General features: G+C 39.4%; 2 protein-coding genes across 5 annotated transcripts in view; one reads left to right on the forward strand and one right to left on the reverse strand.

The window, feature by feature from the left end:
• cenph (centromere protein H) overlaps positions 1–25,076 on the reverse strand; it is a 62,328-nt gene that overhangs the window by 28,097 nt on the left and 9,155 nt on the right. The window lies entirely within an intron of this gene.
• On the forward strand, positions 1,465–23,405 carry LOC133450419 (kinesin-like protein KIF2A). Of its 4 annotated transcripts, XM_061729037.1 has the most exons (22): positions 1,465–1,657; positions 11,764–11,858; positions 12,814–12,936; positions 14,481–14,535; positions 14,859–14,975; positions 15,174–15,218; positions 16,547–16,647; positions 16,765–16,860; positions 16,950–17,004; positions 17,085–17,247; positions 17,621–17,711; positions 17,843–17,906; positions 18,034–18,125; positions 18,209–18,351; positions 18,584–18,788; positions 18,882–18,992; positions 19,087–19,154; positions 19,425–19,550; positions 20,318–20,465; positions 20,860–20,961; positions 21,182–21,317; positions 22,504–23,405. In XM_061729037.1, exons 1-22 carry the CDS (start codon positions 1,597–1,599, stop codon positions 22,587–22,589), a joined length of 2,283 nt encoding a protein of 760 aa, XP_061585021.1. In that variant the 5' UTR covers positions 1,465–1,596; the 3' UTR covers positions 22,590–23,405. The 4 variants fall into 4 exon arrangements, with proteins under 4 accessions (XP_061585021.1, XP_061585023.1, XP_061585022.1 ...); XM_061729039.1 differs by lacking the exon at positions 19,425–19,550 and having other exon boundaries at positions 1,466–1,657; XM_061729038.1 differs by lacking the exon at positions 15,174–15,218 and having other exon boundaries at positions 1,466–1,657.

The raw sequence follows: 25,076 nt of genomic DNA on the forward strand, positions 1-25,076 counted from the left end.
CCTTACTTAAGTAGAAATTTTGGTTATCTATACTTTACTGGAGTAATTATTTTTCAGACGACTTTTTAATTTTACTCCTTACATTTTCACGCAATTATCTGTACTTTTTAGTCCTTACATTTTAAAAACAGCCTCGTTACTCTATTTAATTTCTGCCTTTAAAAAAAAAACTATCCAGTTAAATTGCACCATCTGGATAGAGTGAATTTGGTTGTGGTTGTGGCACAATGAAGGATGTTCTTGTCCAGTTTTGTTCTTACATCCGTTGCCCTCAGATTCCTGCAACTAAACTTGGATGTACATTCCAATAAAGGTTAGGATAAATGATAACATGCTTCTGAAGTTTGACTTTTTGCACCATTACAATACTTATAGGCAACTAGTCATCATATCTCCTGCTCTCTGAAACACATGTTAATGCTCAATAGTACACATATATGCTTCTTTAATATATTTGCATTATACTAAGATACATTCATTTTCAATGGCTTTTGTCCTTAATGGCTTTTCCCCCCTTACATTACTTTTAGTTTTATACTTTGTAGTTTTGAAACCAGTACTTGTATACTTTTACTTGAGTAAAAAACTTGAGTTGATACTTCAACTTCTACAGGAGTATTTTTAAACTCTAGTATCTATACTTCTACCTGAGTAATGAATGTGAATACTTTTGACACCTCTGCTGATGTGTTACTGTAAGTCCTAGAGTAGAAACTCACACCTAACGAGGTTTTATGAATTTACAGTATTGATATGCAAGGTGACATGACTGTATGTAAACACAAGTACCAGGAAACCTACGAATCCCTGAATATTTAGAGTTCAGACGTTAAGTGTGCGAAAAAAGTAGTTTCGAGTCCAACCGTTCACCAAGCCGAATGTAGCCCCTCCATCTGAGTTCATCTGTCAACCCGTCCATAAGCATGAGACAAAAAAGGGGGGCCCAGGTAGGGTTGCCACCTTTCAGAAATAGAAATAAAGGACGCCCCAATTTCAGCAGCGCAGGAGCCAAAAAAAGCCCCAAAACTTCTAAACTGCATAAAAATGTGTTTATTTTATATGAAAAAACGTGTTCTTTAATAGCATTGAACTTGCATGACTGTACAGACAGCCAACCATATAGCAGCTGAAACTATGCTCTGTATGTCCACATCAGCCAAGGTGTAGAATATTGCTTCAGGTGAAGAATATGGTGTAAAAGTTAACTTATTTCAATAATTCAACTAGAATATGGTGTAAAAGTTAATCTATTTCAATAATTCAACTAGAATTTGGTGTAAAAGTTAATCTATTTCAATAATTCAACTTAAAAGGTGAAACTAATATATTACCTAGTCTTATAACAGACACAAAGTGTCGCCATGGACTGTATACTTTTAAAAATGATGCAGTCGATGGTGCAGACAAATTGTATTCATAGTTTTATTTTGAAAATCCCGGAAGTGCAGTTTTATTCTCTTAGCTCTGTAACCACTTCATTATTCTGTCGCTGCATCTTCCTCCAAACCAAACCAAAGAGGCTGCATCCACCCGGCTTATAATAAGTCTCTAGTCTTGTGTTGTTTTTTTTTTATTATTATTCATAAGTTATGTAGGATGGCGTCGTGTTTTGGAAAAATAGTGGTCGGTACTTATGTGGAGATAAAGCGGAGTGATGGTGAGTTTTAGGATTATTCCTCTTTTCTCGTAGACTGTGTAAGTTGTTTGGTTATCTTTGTTGCCGGGGTGTTCCTGAATATAGCAACCGTTGTTCTGACAGCGGGGCATCTCGCCGGCAGCACCGATATGCTGGTTTTTATCTGTAAAGAGAGTTGTGATGTGGCCCCAACGTTTCAATGGATGCTTACCTTTTGTTAGCAAGCTTTAAGTCATTTTGTCGCCAGCTATGTATTATTATCGCCCAGCAACACCATGCACAGCTCGTTGTAAAATAACCGAGCACAACGACACATTAAACGTAGTGTCATATCATTGGCTGTGTTATTTATTTAAACTACAAACAGTATATTTATATTAGCCCGGCTAGCTGACGCTAGCATTAGCTGCGGCCAACGCCGCTGTTTCCCGGCTAAAGCCTGATTTATGGTTCTGCGTTAAATCGACGCAGAGCCTACGGCGTAGGGGACGCGGCGACGCGCATCGTACGCGTACGCGGAACCATAAATCAGCCTTCAAGCAGCTTCAGCCTGGAAGCGCAGCCTTCACTCAACGAGTTCTTGGCTCTTTGACTGTGATTTGATCTCATCTTATCTTCAGTTTTGCGCCCCATAATGTATTTTATGAGCCGTGACATTAGTTTTTATTGAATTATTCACTGTAGGATATACAGAACGTGTTTCTAAAGGTCATTTTGTCCTGATAAGCGGTGTTACGACCACAGACAGGCGTGTCCCTCAATTACACTGCCTTACATCAAAAACAGGTAATATAATGCTAAAGTAACGATGCGTAAAGCTGAATCTAATGAAATTGACCCATATTAGTATGTTTGCTGGGTATAGAAGTACTGCATAATGTTGCTGTACTAATCCAGGAAGAAAATGGGATTACAATACAACTCACTTGTGCTTCATTTTGTTTAAGGTTCACAGATGAGCAGACATACATCAGAAGTAGGGCTGTGAACATTACCTGTCACATAGTTTTGAGAACATAACATTCAAAATCAATACTTTATTTAGAACAATTCTTGTTTTAGTACTGAAGAGCACTAACCTCAGTATCAGTTCAAGTCAGCCATGTTTCAAGAAAGCAGATGTAAGATGGGAAGCTAAATTAAGTGTGTATAACATGTATATAGTTATTGTGTTAAATATAGAAAATAAATAAATATAGAAGCTACTGTTTACAGTATCCTGTTGCATTATACAGAATTACTAATTTTGTATTCTGTCATTTATTTATTTATTTCAAGACAGGGACAGTGCATATTTAAAACATTAATCGTGTACAACAAGAGAATATGCATTGTGCAAGGTATAGCAGATTACTATTTTCCACCTGTAGTCCCTGGGCAGTTTGATGTAATGGCACATACAAAATTAGTATAGGGAAAAAATAAATAAATAAAAAGAGAAAAGAAATGATTAGGTAAAAACAGAATAAGGCCAATAATGATAAAGAGACAATATATAAAATAGATAAATAGAGGCAAGGAAGCAGATTCAACAAGACAGGTCAGACTGCCCCCCAACACGCACACACACACAAATTCAACAATTCATAAATGTGTACACGCTTGTCTTGACAGTAGCCAACACCTTGCGAAATGTGAGAAGGCATGGGGAGTTCTCCATGAAATAATGTCTGGCAGAGTATTTCATTGAGTCATGGCAGTCAAGAAAATGATGACTGCCCAAATGCAGTTTTGTGATGGGGTACACTACATTCACCTCTTGTAACAAATCTTGTTCTTGTTGACCTCTCAGAGCAGAGTGCAACATTTTTTCAAGGGGGGGCTGTAACATTGTGAATCATTTTAAGAAGTAAGCAGACATTTGAGTGCTTTATCAGATTCTCAAAGTTTAAAATTTCATATTGAGTATATGACAGTGATAGTAGCTCTTTGGCTTTTTATTGTGGATTTGGAGGGCACTTTTGTGTTATGATTCAAGTGGTTTTAGAACTGTTTTGTTTGACTGAGACCAGCTTGTAATACAATATTTAAAAATGTGTTATAATCATAGCTTTCAGATACACACTGGAACCCTTAACTGTAGGTAGGTAGTAGGTTTAGACTATGCATTTGTGGCATTGTTTTTTCATCAATACAAAACAAACTATGTAAAATTCCATGGTAAACTAATGCAGTGTAGAATATGTAGGGGATAATGCCTGACGAGGTGTACATTATCAGAAATATATGGACGACGCAGGGGCGTGAACCGTCCGACGCGAAGCAGGTTTGCCTCCGCGAAGTCCATATGTTTCTGATAATGTACACCTCGAATGGCACTATCCCGCTTATACACCGGTCACTTACCAAAAAACATAACTATTGAATAAGTTATTCATGCTTTAATGTGTTTTCAGTTGAAATCATTCGTTTTATAACAAACCGCGGCTGAGCGGACTATTTAATCTCTCGTCTGCAGCCGTTGTAACCTGGTAAATTACAAAGTTTTTTAACAAACCATAACTCAGTTTCCTTGGTAACGGGAGATATTGTGGTGTAGGTTATAAGTAGAGGTGTAACAATATATCGTGCCACGAAATTTCACGATACAAAAACGTCACAATACGTGTCGTGGAGGTGACAAACTGTATTGCGATATTGGGTTATTAATATTAATCTATTCTTGTGTTGACTAGTAACGCGCAGCGTATTGGTGCCGACCACGCCTCGACCCGTGGACGAAAATCTTACTCCGCTCAGAAGAAACTAGTACTGTTTTGCGGTCCCGATCACGGGACTCTTGCAGGGTTTTGAACTCTGAACTTTTACTTATGTAAGGCTGGTGTAGAGTTAAGCCGTACCTTTATTAAATTAAACCTTTTTCGGGTCATGAGTAGGATAAACACGGGGACAACTTCTGCTGAGTTCGAGTGTACTTTAATGTCCGCTCAACAGTGTAGGATTTTAGAACATCAACACAGCACCTAGTGCCGTACTGTGGCGTATCACTCCGCCCAATCTAGAACATACTAATCACTACAGATAAACTGACTAGTGTCATTATAGTCCCTGATTTACATCAGAATATAAAGAATATATTAAATAAAATAATGATCCCTGAATTACCAAAATAACCTTAACAAAAATAAATCTCCTCTTACACTTATAAGGTGTACTGTATTGTGAGATTAGTGTATCGTTACACCCCTAGTTATAAGTCAATACATTAAGCGTCCTTGACTTAAAGCTTTTCATCTTTTGAATAATGGAGATATGGATTTTTTTAATTGTCGAAGTATTCTTTCACTCTCAAATTCATGGTACACGTTGTAGGTCTTGAGATTAAACAGAAAGAGGCTTTTTTGTTTCTTTTAGTTTTTACAAAAAGTTTTGTTTGTCAGATGGCTGTTTCAGAATTTTACTCTGGGTGATTGCAGGGCAGATTTGCAGTTTTTATGAAGTATTTGACTTTCACTCTGCAAAACCTTGCACATTCAGTGGTTCACATCCATCTGTTTCTTACCTGGTAGACTATAGAACCCAAATGAGATGGACTTGCCTTCACCAAAGACTGGTTGTATTTCCTGCTTAAGTTCTTGCTACTCTGTATTGACTACCAACTTCTGTGGACAGACAATTTTTGAAATATTTCTGGCTCATATAAGATGCCATTACTACAGAAGCGTGCGTGCGTCTCTGTGTGTGTAATAATTGATTTGTTTAAATTCATATCTGTTTTTTTTCTTTTTTAACAACTGTCTGCATAAACATCAATGGTTAGTACCATGACTTAGTAAAACCTTCTTATATATGCATTATGATCATGCAGCAGTTGTTAGCTTTCTTAAAGTGCATGGGTGTGTGTGAAATTGAGGGTCCTTCACCAGCCCTCCTTTTCAGTCATATTTTATTAACGTTTTAATTCCTTATTTTGACAGAGGACCAAAATGACCGATGTGAAACATGAAAGGACAAGACTGATGGACAGGAGTGTGCGTGCGTGTGTGCGTGCGCGTGCGCGCGTGCTGCATGCATATAAAATACTTGCATGCAAGTATTTTGAATGTCTGTTACATCCATACTTGTATGATCATACATCCACATTTGAGAGAAGCAGCTAAAGATAACTGTGAACTGTGTGTGATTATCAAAAGGACACTGCCTTTCATAAATAAACCCTTAAACCGCAAATAGACTTTAGAATGGAGTACTTTAAGTTCCCATCTCCTAAGGCGTTTGTTTGGAGACTGAATTCAAATGTGAAGGTGTGAATTAATGCACAGCAGGCCCAGAGAGGGAAGCTGTTTTGTCTGTCGGTTTTGCTGTTGTATCTCAAGCAGGGATTGCCCTCCCTCTGGGGGTTAGTGGCAGAGCTGGTCCAGATTCAAGCCAGATTCAGGCTATTAGCTTCTACCCCATCTGTTGCAGCCATCTCGTTCAATTCTGACATGACTCTCACTTACTCTCCCCTGTCTTTTTTTTTTCTTTTTCTTTTTTCCATTTCTCAACCGTTGCTGTTAAACACATGATCTCTTTAATAGATTACAGCCATTCATTAGCTCAGCCCCTGCACAACAGCTTGTCTACACTCTTTCTACATTAGTTAACGTTTGGCTTTTTGCATGTTTATATCTTGTGGTATCTATGTTATATATTGACATACACATGCATTGACATGCTTTCTTAAATGGGTGCCTGGTTTTGTAGAGAAAGTGATGCTCTGAAGGCTTTGTTACAAGCTTAACAAAGCTTTGAGCACCCCATCTTAAGCCCCTCTAGTTACTGGGAGGTGTCTACATACCCATTCAGCAAGGTTTTAATGTAAAAGTGGGACACTATGGATGATCCTTTCAATTAAAGAAAATCTTTTATCTACCACAGTAAGAGAAGTCATTCTGCGACTTAACATTTCAACTAGTAAGGAAGAGGTTGGCTGCATCTAGAGCTTGTAGGTTCATTCAGTGTCGGCTGAAAAACATGGTCATGTTCTGGGTCTCTGGAAAGCGTCTAGAAACAACTTCCGTTGTAATAGACACTATATTTCAACTGAATTCAATTGAATATGCTGTTCTTTCAATCTGTCAAAAAACTTTAAACTTATGCTAAAAGGATTGATTTTGAAATTTATAATTAGACTTTCAGTTTACAAAACGTTCACATCAAATATGTGACAGTCACTCATTCTTTTTCTCTCCACTTAAAGCACAATGAGACAGATGTCGTGTGAATGTATTACTGTAATGATAGCCCTAGAAATAAAAATCATTTTGAGAGTAAAATTAAAGCAGCCTGTTACTCCTAATGTAGAGTAAATTAAACCATAAAGTATTAATGGGCAAACATATCGATGGGCAGTTGCATCTTAAAGTACCAACAAATGTTTCATTTTAATGATTCTACATTTGTAGCTACTGGCTATTATCAGGAAGGAGCACTGATTTGGAGGACCTAGTAAGACTATGCATTTATAAGTCATCTTATGGCACGTTCCACTAGTACCTACTCAACTTGGCCCGGTTTCTTTTCCATAACAATTCAGCTGGAGCAGAAGTGGGCGGGTTGGAGAGAAGCTGCTGTAACGTATTTGATTGTGTGATCTTCTAAACGAAGAAGACAACACTAAAGATGTAGAACCTGGAGGAGATGATAGATGTGCTGCTGGATATGTGGCTTGTGTTCGATATCAAGTTAAAAAATGAGAGCGAGAGAAGCTTCAAGCGGCGATGCTTTTTTTTTGTTTGTTTGTTTGTTTGTCTCAGCGCTGCTGAAAAGTCAGCTGGGAACCGCGAGCAGCTATGAAGTGACAGAGCTCCTGCTGGATCTTGTTGTTTCTTATCGCCCGTCTACATCCCTTTTTAACTCTCTCCTCAGCCATCAGGTTTATGAACATCTGCGCCTCAGAGTTGGATCACGAAACAGACTTCTGCGCTACCATTGCTGGTCGAATAAAATTAACAAGAAGCCGCCGTCAGAGTCGCTCTTTCGCTGATGTCACATCCTGACTCAGACGTCTGACTCCTAACCCCCCGACCAATCTGTGGCGTATAGTGTGATGACGTCAGATGCAGCCCGCCTCAGCCGCTTAGAACCTCGGCAGAGTAGTTACAGAAAAAGTATCTACTCAGCACTCCTCGACCCCTAGTGGAAATTGGCGAGCCGAGTCAGGCTGAGTAGGTACTAGTGGAAAATAGGGGTGGGTTAAAAATATTGATATATCGATAATTTATCAATATACATGTGTAGGAACGATTATCGATACATAAATCCAAGTATCGATTTAAAATTATTTTTATTTTTATTTTTTTTTTTTAATCCCGATTTTTTTTTTTCGCCCGTTTTATCACCCAGTGCTCCTTGCTAAGTCAGTCCTGGGAATTGCTCCCTCTACCAACCCCGGGAGGCCCTACACTGAGCTCAAGTCTCCTCCTTAACCTGAGGAGTGAGCAGGCTGCTTCTTTCCACCAGTCAGGGTGAGGCTTCTCTGGCCGGACGTAGCGATGGAAGGATCACGTTATTCCATTATTGTAATTAGAATATCGATATCGTATCGGAAATCGTATCGTCTTGGGACCTAGTGTATCGGAATCGTATCGTATCGGGAGGTCAGTGATGATACCCAGCTCTAGTGGAAAAGCGCCATTAGAAATAATTAAAATACATCTGTATCAATGACTGCAATACTAATGGTCCCTGCAGATGTTGCTCGCTTTCCAGAAGCAACGCGTCCTGTAGATGTCACCAATAGCAGGAAGTAAAGCTCCGATAATGTGCTGGGCTGTTTTTACCACCTTCTGAATAGAGATGCACTGATGGATCAGCAACCGGTCGGGATCGGCCGATATTGCCCCTATCGGTTTTGATTCTCAAAATAGTTCAAAGCAGGCCGATCCGATGACCTTTACAACAACAAACTGCAGCCAATGCGTGCACATCCCACATCTCAGACCCAGGTCTCCCAAGGGGACATGGCAGTCTCTACAAAACATCAATACTGAAAATGGCGTTGCCGGTGTGGGAGTTTTATAATGTCCGAAAAAGACAACAAATTTGCGGTCTCCTCATTTTTACACCTAATAATACAATGCCAGTTGTTGTCATGAGACATTTATAAATTTTACGCTGTGATCGGTGATTGGCAATATCGGGATCGGCAGATATTCAGTCAGCAGCAGTGGAGTTCCCATACTCCACTGTTATGAAGTTGGTGAGGGTGAGGGTGAGGCTCTCGATGGTACAGTGGTAGAAATTTACCGGGATACCTGGGGGACAGGATTTGAGATCTATCAGGACCAGTTGTTCCAGACACCTGCTGATGATGGTGGTGAGGGAGGGCTACCGGGTGGAAGTCGTTGAGACTTGATAGATTGGATTGTTTGGGAATGGGCACAATAGAGGTGGACTCAAGCGGGTTGGTATGACCGCCCGAGGCAGGGACAGGTTGAAATCGTCCGTGATGACCCCAGCTAGCTCCCATGAAGGCACAAATAATGCTAGAAGGGCCCACTAATGGCAGACAACGCACATATTGTATCGGCTCATCCCTTCTTAATGCCCTCACACCGGATCAATACAAGCCCACCCACTGGAAGAACACTTCTCTTTAAAGGGAAAGTTCGTTTTTTTACAACCTGGACCTTATTTCTGGCATTTTTTATGGTCGTATACTCACCCAGAGGTGTTTGGTGTCATTTGGAGTCCTTCGGAAGATATTAGGAGTTTTTTGCGAGCCGCTTCTCCTTATAACGGTAGCGCATAGGGCACTCGCGGGACACAGACGATGCAGCGTCTAAATAACACATGATTGCCGCGAAACTCTTCATTTCTTTTATGAATCACTAGATCTACTTCCAGGACCTGTTGTAACATTGTGGCGCTGTCTGTGTAATAAACAAATCCGTTTGTAAACAAGACCTCTGAACTCATGACGTCATCGCGAGTGCGCGCACTCTGTCCTCCGTTCAGTGAGCTCTTCAGCCGTATACTCCGGCTCAAAACGGTAAGGACGTCCATCATATTCAAAGTCGTCGTCCACAACCTCAGAATTTGACAAATATTCAGACATGTTTCAAATAACTAACAGTAAACTAACGGTAGGAACTCCAGCTGTACACAGAGCTGTGTTGTGGATGCGCGCACAGAGATGACGTCATGAGTTCAGAGGTCTCGTTTACAAACTGATTTATTTATTTTATTTATTACACAGACAGCCCCACAATGTTACAAAAGGTCCTGGAAGCAGATCTAGTGATTCATAAAAGAAATGAAGAGTTTCGCGGCAATCATGTGTTATTTAGACGCTGCATCGTCTGTGTCCCGCTGTGCCCCGTTCACTACCGTTATATGGAGAAGAGGCTCGCAAAAAACCCCCTAATATCTTCCGAAGGACTCCAAATGACACCAAACACCTCTGGGTGAGTATACAACCATAAAAAATGCCAGAAATTAGGTCCAGGTTGTAAAAAACCGAACTTTCCCTTTAAGGCCTTTAATTGCTTCTGTTGTGATGTGAATAACAATAAGTGCTAACAAGTATAGAGTAATTCTGTAAGACTGATCACAAAGTTAAAAAGGTAAAGCCACAAGGACAATTGTGGAATTCCTGGCACTAGGGGATGAGACAAAGATACACAAAACTGGGCAGGAGATGGCTTGCCAATGCTGTATCACCAGAACTTTTTAATACTACACACATCTGCTAAAAGCAGTCTGGGGAAACAACTTGCCCCATTCTGTGATAAACTTTTCCATCCTGAGATTAGTAAAATGAGAGAAAAAGATTAAGGACCTGTAATCTGATGCATAAAGGGGAAAAGACTGTAATTCCTTTTCTGTGGGATTTTGAGGATATCCGTCTTTCCCAAAACCCTGAGCACTTAATTTTTTTTGAATTTACAGTGACAGAGGGAGAAGACCTGTACACTGCTGAATATGTGTACAAAATGTTCAATTCAATTTAAAGGAGTCAATTTATTTTGTAGTTGAATGTTTGTTTTGTTGGGTTTTTTTTCCCCCTTTTTTATTTATTTTTTAATCACCCAGTGCTCCTACCTAAGTGACAGTGCATTAGCTACCCAAGGGAACACAGAGAGAACATGCAAACTCCTCACAGAAAGGCCCTTTCACCAACCCCACCCAGGGTGTGGATGCTGAAGTCATGGGGGAACTTAACAAGCACTCAGCGCCCACAGCGTCCCCGGCGGGAATTGAACCCAGGACCTTCTAGCTGTAAGACGGCTGCTACCAGCTGCACCACCTCTTTGTAGTTGAATGTTAAATTCCAGCATCCAGGTCATTTATGTTTTTGTTTTTAAAGAAAATCAGAATCTCCCAAAATGGGAATCAACAAGTCGAACCTTTTAAAAATTCTTACAAATTTCAAGTTGTTGCATCCATACTGGCTGTGTCCGTTCACTTTAGCTCCCGCCTCCCACTATATAAAAACAATAAATCTAGTTTTCCTGAGTTGTAAGATGTCGGCGTAAAACCATTGCATGTTAAATGGTTCAAAGATTCAGCACCTAAGAAGGCTGAAAGCATCCCTGCCTCCTGGCTTCTTGTGTCTCTGAATAATGGATACTGGAACATGGTGTTTACTTTGGCGACGATGGGAACTTACAGCATGAAGTCAAATCCACACAGCAAATATGAGAGGACAAAAAAATGCCACTGTTATTATAATGCAGACAGATGGGTGGAGACAAGTCTGTATAATAGCTGCAGCTGTGACTGTAATGGCCATTATGGAACACAATGGTCAAAACTTAACTGAGATTAGCCCCATCCTATATCCTAGTCCCCATGTGAGACTTTATGGATTTGTTGACCCATATGCATTACAGCTGTTAAATGGCACACACCTTATTAAAAAACATGAATAATAACGTTGTAACAAAACAGTTAATACAGATGTATTATTAAATACGGATGTATTATTAAAAACACTCTACTATTTTCAGCGTCTTCCACATTAAAACAGCTTTATTCAAACAGGACAACATTAATCTGATTGTATCATCCTTGTTTGATTGGATGAATTAACATAAGATATGTTGTCTGGCCTATATAGAAGGTTGAGTGTGTGACTTATGGGTGAAAGGAAAGGTTTAAAAATAAAATGATGACTAAGTTACTTTTCTATACTTTTGCAGGACGGATACATCAGGCAATGGTTACCTCACTGAATGAGGACAATGAGAGCGTCACAGTGGAGTGGATCGAAAATGGAGACACAAAAGGAAAAGAGGTAAACTACCATTCACAGCATTAATTGCCTTTCGAAGCACATGTGCTCATATTTCCAACAGGAATGAATAATGCATCTTTAGATATTTTAAAGTTGCTGTGATTATGTAACTTGCGTGCACGTCCCACCAGACATCACCCTCTGTGACCTGACCTGCATGAGCCTACAGCCTGTTACTTAGATCACATGTGTCATTATATGAAACCAAACATTATATTCCAGGGTTCACATTTATAGTAATCGAGACCAATAAACACCTAGAGGCTAGGATTTTAAGACAACCTCCTTTGCTGTCATTTAGCTCATGTGTCTTCATTTATAGTGACAAACCGGATAGCGTCCACTGATTTAAATTTAAAAAAAAAAACATTTCATACCAGCTGCTGGAGGTAGTGCACCATTTAGGCTGTTTGAAAATCACTAATAATTAGAAGAAGAAAAAGGTGGAAAAGAAGAAAAAACATACTAGAATTGGAATTACGAGATGCAAATTGAAGGAGCTGAGATGGTTGTTGTTTGTTTTCAGTTTGCATGCACTGTATGGTGGCTATAAATGAGAATAGACAAGTGGTACTTGAATGGACTGAGACAGCCAAACATCCTCTCCTGTCTACTGCATAGCTATTCACCACCAAATAAACACAGTCCCCCAGTCCAGCAGCTTTTAAAGGCTGCTCTTAGGACGGGTTTTCTTGGGGAACATTAAACTGAGGGGTGATGAGGAGCTAGTTCTCCAAGTGGTTTGTTTCAAATGTCAGGAGACGGAAATCCCTTACCCAGTTGTCAAGGGGTTTAGCTTCAGTTATATATTGAATGATTACTTTTTTGTATTAAATAAAGTGTTAATTCTTAATAGTTTTAACAATTAATGTTAATAGTTTTTTTTTTTTGTAAGGCTAAATATATGTTATTGCTTTTCATTTAGTTGAATAAATGCTATTCTGTTTCTGGACAGATTGATTTGGAGAGTATATTTGCACTTAATCCAGATGTGGCTCCAGAGGAGGAGACTGCCCCTAGCCCAGAGACTCCACCCCCTCCTACACCCACTTGTATAAAAGTCAACAAAATTGCAAAGGTGAGTAGACTGCCATGCCACCTTGTCAACAGCTAACAAATTGAATTGTCTTTTTTTTATGTTATTTTGGTTTAGCCGTTCAATTGCCTTATTTAACGTTATAGTCAGAATGCATATTATTTATTGAGCTTAGGTAGATGTGGTGGAGCACAAGCTGCATTTATTTTGGAAATCCCATAATATTTCTTGGCAAAAGACTCACTGTCATGCTGCCCTTGTGCTGTTTGTATAGATAAAGTTAAAGTTAGCATTATGGTAACCCAGCATTCTCCTGTAAATGCATATGGCGACATCACTGTGCTTCAGTCTGTATTTGTTTCAAAACAAAAGCGATCTGCATCCACAGTAGCATTTTAGCTAAAATGCTCGTCCATAGTTCCATCATCATTGGGCGTGCATGCACAAGTAAAAACAGGATAAAAACTATGAAATAGAGACCATGGCTGCATAACAGATGACTCCAGGGCCAACAAAGTCAGCAGCGATTGCTGCTCCAAATCTACCTTGTTATTTACATCATTGTTAAGGCGTGTCTCTGTGGTAGCTTTTGGTGTTGGTCAAGGTTAAAAATTACCCTAAAGAGGAAATGATGATGCAAAGTGGTGCAACTATGTCATTTACATTTTAGCCTATCCTTATTACACCAGAACAGTTGCTGAGCACCCCAGTGTCTGCGTTCTACACCTCTTTGAATTCTCTCCTCAGCCACCAGGTTTATGAACATCTGCACCTCAGACTTGGACCACAGAACAGACTTTTGTGCTCCTATTGCTGGTCAAATAGAATGAACAAAAAGTCAGAGTAGCAGTCAGAGTAGCTCTTCAAATGATCTCCACATCCTTACTCAGACGTCTGACTGGCCAACCCCTGACCAATCTAAGCCCGACTCAGCCCGCTTACAACCTCGGCAGAGTAGTTACAGAAAAGTATCTACTCGGCACGGGTAGACCCGTCGTGGAAAAGTCCCAAAACCAAGTTGATCCGAGCCAGTTCTCTAGCTAACGTATAATTAATACCTATGTATATTGTATTTTATACCTTTTGACAATATGCCCCTCTCCTCTCTGTTCTTCATTCTCTCTTTCTCTATCTCTTTCACCAGAGCCGTGTGGATTTCAGGCATAATCCTAACCAAATTTTTTTTTAAAAACGTATTAAAGTAGATGTAGCCTGTGAGTTCTTACTTTTTGTATACAGAGCTCACCTCTGTTTTTTTTTTCCTCTTTTTTGTGGATTGGAAGTATCAGATCGGTACTCTTTATCAGCTGACACTCAAAATAAAATGTCCTGGACTTGGACTCGGGGGGCAAAAATATGTGATTAGGACATCCCTATTTACTAATCTGACTCTTTGTGATTGATCTTTTTCTGTAGCTCTACATTTAGAGCGGCTATGGCAAGAAAAGTTAAAAACTTTTAAACTTTTGTTACTTTTAATTTTTTTTTCAACTGCATCTAAACAAAAATGTGTTTTCTATGGGACACCTCTGGGATAAAAAAATAAGCTAAGTTTGGATTCGCTAAAGCATTTTGTTTCTTTGCAGAATCGACGGACTATAGCACCTAGTAAGAATGAAACTCCGTCCAAAGACAATAGAGGTTTGTTCCACACTGAGTTAATCTGCATTTAGAACTGGCCTGCACATACAAACCTAATTTGTGATACATTTTATGAGATATTACTTACTATCCATTCAACATATTTTGCTAAAAATCTGTTAGACAGTTTTAATAAGTAGACCTGAGTTGAATATCAAAGTGTTACAGGGGACTGTACCAATCAGCCATGAAGGAACAGAATTTAGTACATTGTGAGCCCAATACCTTTGAACTTTTATATCTGTTTTAATACTGAGTTCAAAAATTGCTTCTCCGTGAGATCTGGACCAACAGGTCTTCTTAATCAAATGTTTTGTTCTCAGCAATTCCAACCCGGGCCAGACCATCACAGCCTCAGCAACCAGAACCTGCTCCACCTCCACCAGTACCGCAGCCCACACAGCCCACTCAAGCCCAAACAAAGCAGGAACTGGCGAATGGTATGAATAAATAAAAATCTGTTTTGTTAAATTAAATTATTATTTTGATAGTTATTACATTTTTTTTTTGTTATTACATTATTTTTGTCGAAAGAAATCCAAAAGTGCCAACGCTCTTGGATGGTTGTGGGCGTGCTTGTGTGTGCGTCCGCTCAAAATATCTTATCCAATGTTTTGTTGACCACATGTTCGTCACAGAATCCTCACATCACCTGATATCCAGAAAGGAGTTTGGACAGCTTTGTATGTATCACCTGCATGTTACCCCTACCCTCGGTGCTTTATGGTGATTTTAATAGATTTCCTGGTAGACTGTGAGAGTTCTTGTCTAATGAGAATATTGTATGCAAACACAAATATCTGCCATCTGCATTTAGAGCTTTGGTGTTGAGATGAAGCTGTGTGAATGCAATCCATCCAAAAGACAGGCTTTCTGAGTATTAGGGGGAGGGTCATTTGTGCTGCTGTTTGGCTCCACTGCCTTTCCTGGTCTAATTTCTGCTGAGTCACGCAGAAGTAAACACATGGAAAAGCCTGTTGTACTGCACTGTGTGTTATTCAGACGGAAAAAGGAACCTCATTCACTCAAAGCACTCGATTTCACTTGATGGGCAGAGTACCGGTAGTAAAGAAACCCCCTTGCCCCCCCACTGACTCCCCTTTAGTCTGAATAACCCACAAGCAGTGATGGTGCTGCATTTCTCCTGTTCCTCCTTGTCCTGGTACTGACCCAACTCATCATCTTCTCTCAGATTAGAGCAGATTATTAATCTTTCTGCTCTCATACAAGAGCCAGCAGGAGGGATGTTGTGGCTGTAGCAGCAAGCAAGGGCTAATCACACAACGCTGGTTTTATTATATCTGCAAGAAATCAGAGGTGGCTTTCACTCACAGTTTGATAATGTGTTTTAATGCAGTTACTAATAGTTTGTGATTGACTAATCAGTGGGTGTGCTGTGCTGGGAGCTGTGGTGTAACTGGTTGATTGCTAGTTTATTTTACCAGTTCTTGTTTCATTTAAAACTACCTTGAATCAAATAGTTCAATGAAAACAATCTATATTATGTGTTTTCACTCAACTTTACGTCATTTAAATGACACTTTTCAAACACAAATGCATTCCAAAGTTCTTTACAGAGTAAAACAAGACAAATATTGACGTAAAACAGAATTTAACAGGCCCTAGTCCTGATGAGTTTGAAATTGACGAGATACTTAAGAGTAGCAGGCATTTTAAGATGCTGAAAGGGTCTTTTGTTTGTCCTGAAGAGAAAGCAGCTAGTGTTATGCTGAGAACACTGTGTGCCAGCCGCTGCATCCTGGTCTGTGGTTTCATTATCGCTGCTCTGCTTCTTTGCCAAAGTCCCAATGGTTGCCTTCTGTTTGGGGGAGAGACTGAAAGCAATAAGGAAACCAAAGGAAGATACAGAGGAAGTAGAAGAAACTGGTTGTTTAAAAGAAAGAAAAAATATTAAGCGTTTTGGTATATTCTACAAAGTGTGAAGAAGTTACAGTTGTTTCATTTTATTTATTTATTTATTTATTCATTTACTTGTATATTTGAATGGCAGCAAGGAGGAAGTCAAACTGTGTGAAGGAAGTGGAGAAATTGCAGGAGAAAAGAGAAAGGCGACGGCTTCAACAACAGGAGCTCAGGGAGAGGAGAGCTCAGGTAAAGCTACCGTAACTTAATTCAGCTTTTTCTGTTTGTAATTAACTGAATAAATGTATAGGATGTTGTTTTCGGATGTTGCAGATATTGATTTAGCCTCTCCTTGTTGTTCTTAAGGAGGTGGATACCACCATCCCTAACTATGAGATCATGTACATGATCAGAGATTTCCGAGCCAGTCTAGACTACCGGCCTCTGACCACGGCAGATGTGGTGAGTGGATAAGGAAAACTGTCCCTCTGTTTGGAAATTATTGGCTCTCAATAACTATATCACATTTTTGCCCTTCATGCATTGTGAAGATTGAAGAGCACAGAATATGTGTTTGTGTGAGGAAACGTCCACTCAACAAGAAAGGTAACTACTTTTATCATTAATGTTTTGTTTTCCACTCAAGTAGCTTCATCAATCTGAGTGTTTCTTCTGCTTTGCTGCAGAGCTGGCCATGAAAGACTTGGATGTGATCACCATTCCCAGTAAAGATGTAGTGATGGTTCATGAACCTAAACAAAAAGTGGACCTGACCCGCTACCTAGAGAACCAGACCTTCCGCTTTGACTACGCCTTTGATGACAGCACAACGAACGAGATGGTTTACAGGTTTGAAACATAGTCTTCAACAAACTAATAACATTAGACCAGCGTGCTTTAGGTTTGTTTTTCAAGTTTTACAGAAGTTAAATGCTATTTATTTGTAGCACTAAATTATAGGATAGGCTGTCTCAAGATATTACGCATAGTCCACATGATATTATTCCATCAATAAGCCCACCACCAGCAAACTCTTACATTACAGTAGACTACAAATAATCAGTAAAGACTGCATTTATTTAAATAAAAATTGTATTTTATGTTTAAAAAAAAAAAGGAAGAAGAAGAAGGAGGAAATAATTTGTTTTCCCTCCCTTGTATGCTACTGTTTATATCTGTTTATACACATGAACTTTGATAAGAAGCTGTCTGATCCTTCCAGGTTCACTGCCCGACCTTTAGTTGAGACCATTTTTGAGCGAGGCATGGCCACCTGCTTTGCCTACGGGCAAACAGGCAGTGGGAAAACACATGTGAGTTGGATGCATTTAGTGTCTCTTTAGGCAACACTTCATCCTGAGTATTTCATTTTTGACAGTTTTGCTATACTTTATAAATGCTGAATATAATTGAAATGTGCATCTTAACCTACACTGTATTTTAGACAATGGGTGGAGATTTCTCTGGGAAAAACCAAGACTGTGCTAAGGGGGTTTATGCATTAGCTGGTAAGCAAATGAGCGATCATTTCTACAGTAATTTTAATGTGTGCTGGTTTCAAAACATGTTTAGTATTTTGTAAGAGTTTCATGTTCATACGGTGGAATTTGTAGAGAACTTATCTTTTTTGTGCAGCTCGGGATGTATTTGTCATGTCGAAGAAACCCGTCTACAAGAAGTTAGATCTGCAAGTGTATTCAACTTTCTTTGAAATCTACAGTGGAAAGGCAAGTTACAAATACGTTTTTTCTATTGATGCCTCCAAATGCAGCCGTCTTCAGTGCTGACTGTGTGCTTCATGTATTAATAGGTGTTTGACCTGCTGAATCATAAAGCTAAACTAAGGGTGCTGGAAGACGGGAAACAGCAAGTGCAAGTTGTGGGACTTCAGGAGAAAGAGGTCAAGTGCACAGAGGATGTGTTGAAACTTATCGAAATGGGAAATAGCTGCAGGTATCCCAGCAGAATCTTTGTCACTTTAATCATTAGTGGCTCAGTCACAAGATATTGAATCTCATTTGTTCACTACATGTTCAGATGTCTTGGGATATGTTAAGATATTGTACTAGTCATATTCTTTTCACACCAGATTCATAGCAGACCCAGGAAGATTTTATTGTACTGCAGTTGTTCTTGTCTAACTCTGCTAATCTGTATTCTTATATCTCCCCCCTTTCTCTCCTAGAACATCAGGACAGACCTCAGCCAACGCTCACTCATCTCGGAGCCACGCCGTATTCCAGATCATCCTTCGGAGGAAGGGGAAGATGCATGGGAAGTTCTCCCTCATTGACCTTGCAGGGAACGAGAGAGGGGCTGACACATCAAGTGCCGACCGGCAGACTCGGCTGGAGGGAGCTGAGATCAACAAAAGCCTATTGGCCCTCAAGGTCTGCGGGCGGCAGAGATTACTTCAGTGTTGTGTTTTTGTTGAAAAAAAAAATACAAGTTGTTGTGTTTTTTTTGTTTTTTTTTTTCTACAGGAATGTATCAGAGCTCTTGGTCGTAACAAGCCTCATACTCCGTTCAGGGCCAGCAAGCTTACCCAGGTCCTGAGAGACTCGTTCATCGGGGAAAATTCACGCACATGCATGGTCAGTTATGCGTTTCATGCATCTACACTTCTAATCTGTGCACTGTTGTCATTTGATATGTTTAAATGGAAATGGTCCTCTCTTTCTCCATCAGATTGCAACCATCTCTCCTGGCATGACATCCTGTGAGAACACACTCAACACTCTACGCTACGCCAACAGGTGGGAATATGGCAACTTACTACAGCCAGTGGTTTGGACAGTGTAAAATCATGTGGAATTATAGTTTCTTTATTTCCTCTATAATGCTCAGTGGTTTTGGTTTAGATGTACATTAGCTACCAATAGTACAATTGTTAATTTCTGTGCTTACTCTCGTTAGTTCTCTCTTACCTTCTTTGTACACCATCTTATTCCTCTTCTTTCCTGCTTTGTTTCCTCTCTGTCTCCTCCTGCTCCCTGTGCATTGGTGTGGGTGGTGACACCATGCAGAGTGAAGGAGTTTGGGATTAGTCCGTCAGACATCCCCTTCTCCCAGGGCGGTCAGGGAAGTCGCCCTGAGCACTCGCCCACCAATACCTTTGAGTTCGATGACTTTGCTGCTACTTCTCCCAGCAGGTCGAGCACTCCCCCAAGCATAACACTGCACACACACATTAATACACACACACAGTGCACGCGCTTCCTTATGTTGAAACTAATGTCCATGATTTCATTATCGTTCATTTTCATCAGGCGATCACTGTGAAATATCTTTTTATTTTTTCTTCACACTTTTTATTTTACTCTCTATGGTGTGGCCATTCATTCTCTTCATCCCTGCTTTAACACATGCTTCTTCTAATGAGGCGTTAGACGAAGACGAAGTGTCCTTTCACTTAGCTACTAGAACACTACTCTGTCCTTGTAAATGTCTTCTTGTTTTGTGTGATGTCATCAGTTGTGATAGCTTCATGTGACTGTGATGAGTAAGGATGAACACAAGGTCTTTCCCTGACTTGACTCTAGCTATCAGCAAACACATCAAGGATGAGCTTTTGTTTGAGCTAATTCTTAGCAGGAAATCCTTCTTACACTCCAAGTCCTAATTAATTAGCGCTGTACTTGGGACATGGCAGCGATCTGTAGTCACCTTTGTGACGCGACATTAAACACAAGCTCTAACCATCCAGACTTCAGTTAACATAACTGATATCTTCAGATCAGTCATCTTTTTCCTGGCTTGAGGAGCATGCGATTCTCTGATGTCATTCATGATGCTGTCATGTTTAAATCATAAATGCTTTTGTTCAACAGTTAACTCCACACACCACATGTAATAACATGCTCAGAGCATGTGACCTGAACTCGACCTGACCAGTTTATTGTCCTTGTCTGGTCTTCAGGGTGAAGGAGCTGACAGTGGACCCCAACCAGGTGATAGATGGGGTACGACCCAACATCCACGCTGTCAACCAGGTGGAGCTTCTGGACGATGAGTGGCTGAGCATGTCGCCACAACGGGATGACCTCAAACTGCTCTGTGAGCAAAATGTAAGTACAGAAACATGTGCTGCTCTTATTGGAAAGGTTTAAAATGTTGTCAATAATATTTGAAATATTGTCACTATAACTTTTAACAAATCATTCAAAAGAAACTAAGAAGAAATGTGCAAAAGTGTCCCTATTTTGTTATTTTTATAAACTAGAGTCATTACAATCGTTTTAGACATGGTTATACATGTAGATATTCAACAAACTCTTAACTCATGGTTTTCCCAGAATAAAAGCTCTTAAAGCGTATTACAGCTTTATACAGGTACGTCGGTTTAGTTGCATTAGTCACTCGTTTTGAAGTGGATGAGCAAAAAGGATTGTATGTTGTGTTCTGTCTTGTTTTTTTTAGAAATTAATTTTTCTTTTTTTTGTTCTTGTGTGTTATTTTTAGGAGGAGGAAGTGTCTCCTCAGCTCTTCACCTTCCACGAGGCCGTGTCTCAGTTAGTGGAGATGGAGGAGCAGGTTCTTGAGGACCACCGAGCCGTGTTCCAGGTATGAAATGCAAAGACGATGCACAAGCACACACAGACAAACATACCTCACCTAAAACGGTGCATGCTGCCAATATTTTTCTTCTCTATTCTGACAGACAATAAAAACACTGAAAGATTGTCCATTAATTTTTAGCCTCAATCTGAAGGACACAGAAATGATGCAGGTTGTTTGGTTTCTGCAGTTGATTGTTATTCAAATGTATTTCTCCTCTGAACAGGAGTCTATCCGGTGGTTGGAAGATGAGAAGGTGCTTTTGGAGATGACCGAGGAAGTGGACTATGATGTGGAGTCGTATGCCACGCAGTTGGAGCAGATCCTTGACCAGAAGATAGAAATTCTTATTGAGCTCCGAGGTATGACCAAAGCATAGACTAACAGGAGAAACAAGTGTGAGACTACAAATAAACGGGGCGGATATGACATATTCTGGTCACCTTTTAACTGTAGATTCAAAGAAAGATATTTTTTTTTTGTAAATTATTTTTATTTCCAAAATTCTGCAAAGCTCCTGCAGGGGCTGAAGCTGCTGGAAAACCAAACACAACCCAAATATTTATGTTGTGTTTAGTCTTAGGTTCTGTTACTCATCTCAATCAAGAAGCCAGGATTTCAAGGTTTCTCTCAAAATCCTGAAACGGATGTTGGTTAAAAGCTGTTTTAACAGCCTAAAGCCATATTTTTGTCTATTGAGCATCACCTCACCTCTGAGCTCCATGTCAGTTTTTTCCCCCACTCCATAAGACTTTTAAATAAACAGTACCCGTTTCCTGTCTACCCTCGACAACGACTGCCTACAGTACTGCAAGCAGCGTTTTAGTTTTTAGCCTAGTGTCCTTATCTTTTAGTATTTAGAGTTTTTATTGTTATAATTGTTTTTATTGCTTTCTTTGAGCCAGTGGCAACGAAATTTCGTTCCACTTGTACTTGGTCTTTTGGTATGACAATAAAGTGAACCTTTGTTCAAACCTCCTGCTTTGTATTATAGGTCAAAGATGCTTTTACACCGGCAGTAAACTGCAATCAGATTGTGCTTAATGTTGGCGAAAGTTTCACAGTTGTTTGCACGCATTCAATTATGTTAATAAACAAGCTTAAACCTTGAGAAGATAAAAATTTAACTCATTTTTCAAATGGGTTTTTATAAAAGACATAAAAAAAGAAGATGGGTAGACCAAGAGCATGTTTTCTTTTACTTGGCATGTTGAGGTGTGCATTGGTTTGTTGGTTGTAATTTGTATTTAGTCAATATGAAATGTTCTCCATTAAAATCCAAAACCTTTTGATAAATTGAATATTAAATCTGCAAAATTTTAGTCCCCAAAAGTATAGACTATTAAACTAGAAAAATGTTTAGGAATGTGTGGTTTCATAGTGCAGACAAGTTATTAATAAGTTGGTTTATTTGCTGATGTCTGTCTTCAAACTCAGTCAAGCTGAAGCTCTTCTTTGAAATCTCCATTAGATGTTTGACTTCCACCTGATGTTCCTCTTGAAAATACATTAAACAGTGACTCATTGCATCTTTTCTCTCCGAAACAGATAAAGTGAAGTCATTCCGTTCGACGCTGCAGGAGGAGGAGCAAGCCAGTAAGCAGATCAACCCCAAGAGGCCACGTGCTCTTTAGAGGCTGGAGGGGGAAGAGATTTAGGTGGTACATACGGAAGAATAACCCCTAGATGTTTGGCACAACTCTAGCTGTCACTAGCAGCTGTGAGAACACCAGTAAAAAGACTGTCTAACAAATCAACAAACAAAGGAATTGCATTTGTTATAATCCCCTCCTAACAGATTCTCTCACTCACTCTGTTCTTGTTAGAAGTCTCTCGAAGGAAAATCATTTCCTTCCATTTTAGCTGATTTTTTTTTTTTTGTTTCCTCCTGGAGAATAGTTTACTTTTGCTGTTCTTAAATTATTTTTATTTTATACTTGTTTATACTTATTTTAGCAGAATAGGTTTGAACTGAAGACGAAATTGAAGATGTTCAAAGTTTACCACACAACCAGTATTTTGGTTTCTGGTATGTCTGGCCGACGTTTCTGCATGTGCACTCTGTGATAGCTTAAGTACAACCGCAGTTTAGGACTCCTCCGTGGCGTTGTGAAGTCATATTCCTTTGTACTTGGTCTCTTCTCTTTTGCTTCCTTGATTTTTTTACCAGTTTGGAAGAAGTCTTGAACTACATTGTTTTTCTTTCCTCGTTTCCCGGAGAGGTTTTTACATGTAGTTTGTTTCGGTTTGTGCCATGTCAGTTTGGCAACTCTTACTTCATTCAAAACATGTTTTCCACCCATTTAACTCTTTGCTATAAAAAAAAAGAAAGAAGAAACTAGAAAAGCTATTAATAAATGTATAGTGAAGATCACTGACCTAATGTTGTTTTTCAGTGTTTGCACCAGATGTAATGCTGGATGAAGTAATAAAAAAATGTTTCATTTGAATGACTTCTGTGACCATCTATTTACCTAATAAATGGTTTCACTCATGACCTTGGAGGATTGGAATCTCTCCCATTTTTAACACATTTGAAAAACTGCAATAAAACCAATTCCATTCATTTAATCTAAAATCATTCTTTTATGCCTTTTATACCTTAACATGAAATCTTCAAAGGTGACCACGGACACAGATTTGGAAAAGCATGTTTTTCTAATTCTGAGCCAGAAGTGTGAAGCTGTCCATCTTCCTTGACTGAGGATTGTCTTTCGCCCTCTGGCGGCCTCTTTGAGTACTGAATAAAAAAATGGTGCATGACCAATTGCATTTTTACTGCCATGATGTAGTGCGATAATTCATTATTTTTCCCATAGCCTAGTTCCTCTTCAGTGTGACAGGAGGTGCTGGAGCCATCCTAGCTCTGTCTCTGGTTGAGAGTAAGGATGCAGCCTGTACACATAGCCGGTCGCCGTCATGGTGACTCAAATATGGAACAGGGTGGCGTTAAAACAGCAGCTTTTTTATTCTGTTTTTTCCTATTAAGATTTACCTTTCAAATATATAGTTTAGATTCTACTCATTTACTTAGAACCCACAGTTGTATGAAGGATTTCATTTGGAACTATCTATATATATATATAAATACACACACACACAATACAAGATATTACTGCAGACAGCTCAAGCTCCAAGGGAGATTGGAAAAGCTAATCTCTTTCAAATCTGGGCAGACAAACACCAGTAGCAACAATTCTGATGATGACCTTCATTATTTGTCTTTTATAGAAGAAAAATGAAATGGAAAGGTTTATTTGGCTGGTTAAATTGGCTCGCTGCCCTATTTATGTACGGTAGTATCTTTTTCCACTTGTCATAATTAGAAAGCCATTTAAGAACAAAAGTCAACTATTAATGAAAGTTGCATTTTGTGCATTTGTCTTTTTAAGAGCATTGAAGATTAGTGTGATACATCTTAGGTTTTTACAATAATATTTGTTATTTCCCATTGTATTGCATTCCTGTACTTCTGATTGAATACCTTGCTCTTGTTTACCTATTTATTTTGGTCAGGATAACTACACGGCTAAAAAAAAAAGATGGAGAAAAGCAGGGGGTGCTTTAGGGGCTCAATTCTGTGCTGTTCCGTCAAATAGGCTACATTCAGCATCTCCATTGTTATGAAAAACTAAAAAAACTCACATGAGAAAATAAATAGGAGCTGGTTTGCTGCATCTGTGCAGGTACAACGAAAACTCAAAACTATCACAGCATTCTCGAGGGAACTCTGACACCCAGTGTCAGAAAGCTTGGTCTCAGTTGCAGGCCATGGGTCCTTAAACAGGATAATGACCCGAAACATACTAAAAACATTGAATAATGGCCAAAATAAAACACTGAACTATTCTGAAGCGTCCTTCTACGAGCCCTGGTGTAAATCCTATTGTCTTGGCCAGTTCCATAAGTCCTTTTCTATGATTCTGTTGAACAATAATTGAAGATCAAATATCTGATTTTCACTAGTCAATGGGCAATAAATGATTATTTTTGGCAGTTTTAAGTTATTTCACTGACCAGTGTAGTTTTTTCTGTTAATAAAAGGAACCCAACTACTGTGTCCACGTGTGGATTTGCTGGATGAACATGTGTGTACGTGACTATTCTAATCACTTTTAAAG

This window comes from Cololabis saira, chromosome 9, assembly GCF_033807715.1.
Source record: "Cololabis saira isolate AMF1-May2022 chromosome 9, fColSai1.1, whole genome shotgun sequence".
NCBI classification, from domain to species: Eukaryota; Metazoa; Chordata; class Actinopteri; order Beloniformes; family Belonidae; genus Cololabis; species Cololabis saira.

Bases quoted from the DNA above. Each gene is read 5' to 3' on its own strand.
- LOC133450419 (XM_061729037.1), top strand. From the start codon at position 1,597: ATGGCGTCGTGTTTTGGAAAAATAGTGGTCGGTACTTATGTGGAGATA. The intron at 14,976-15,173 runs GTATGAATAAAT...TGTTCGTCACAG, and splicing joins AAAGCAGGAACTGGCGAATG to AATCCTCACATCACCTGATA. The intron at 19,551-20,317 runs GTCGAGCACTCC...TCTGGTCTTCAG, and splicing joins GCTGCTACTTCTCCCAGCAG to GGTGAAGGAGCTGACAGTGG.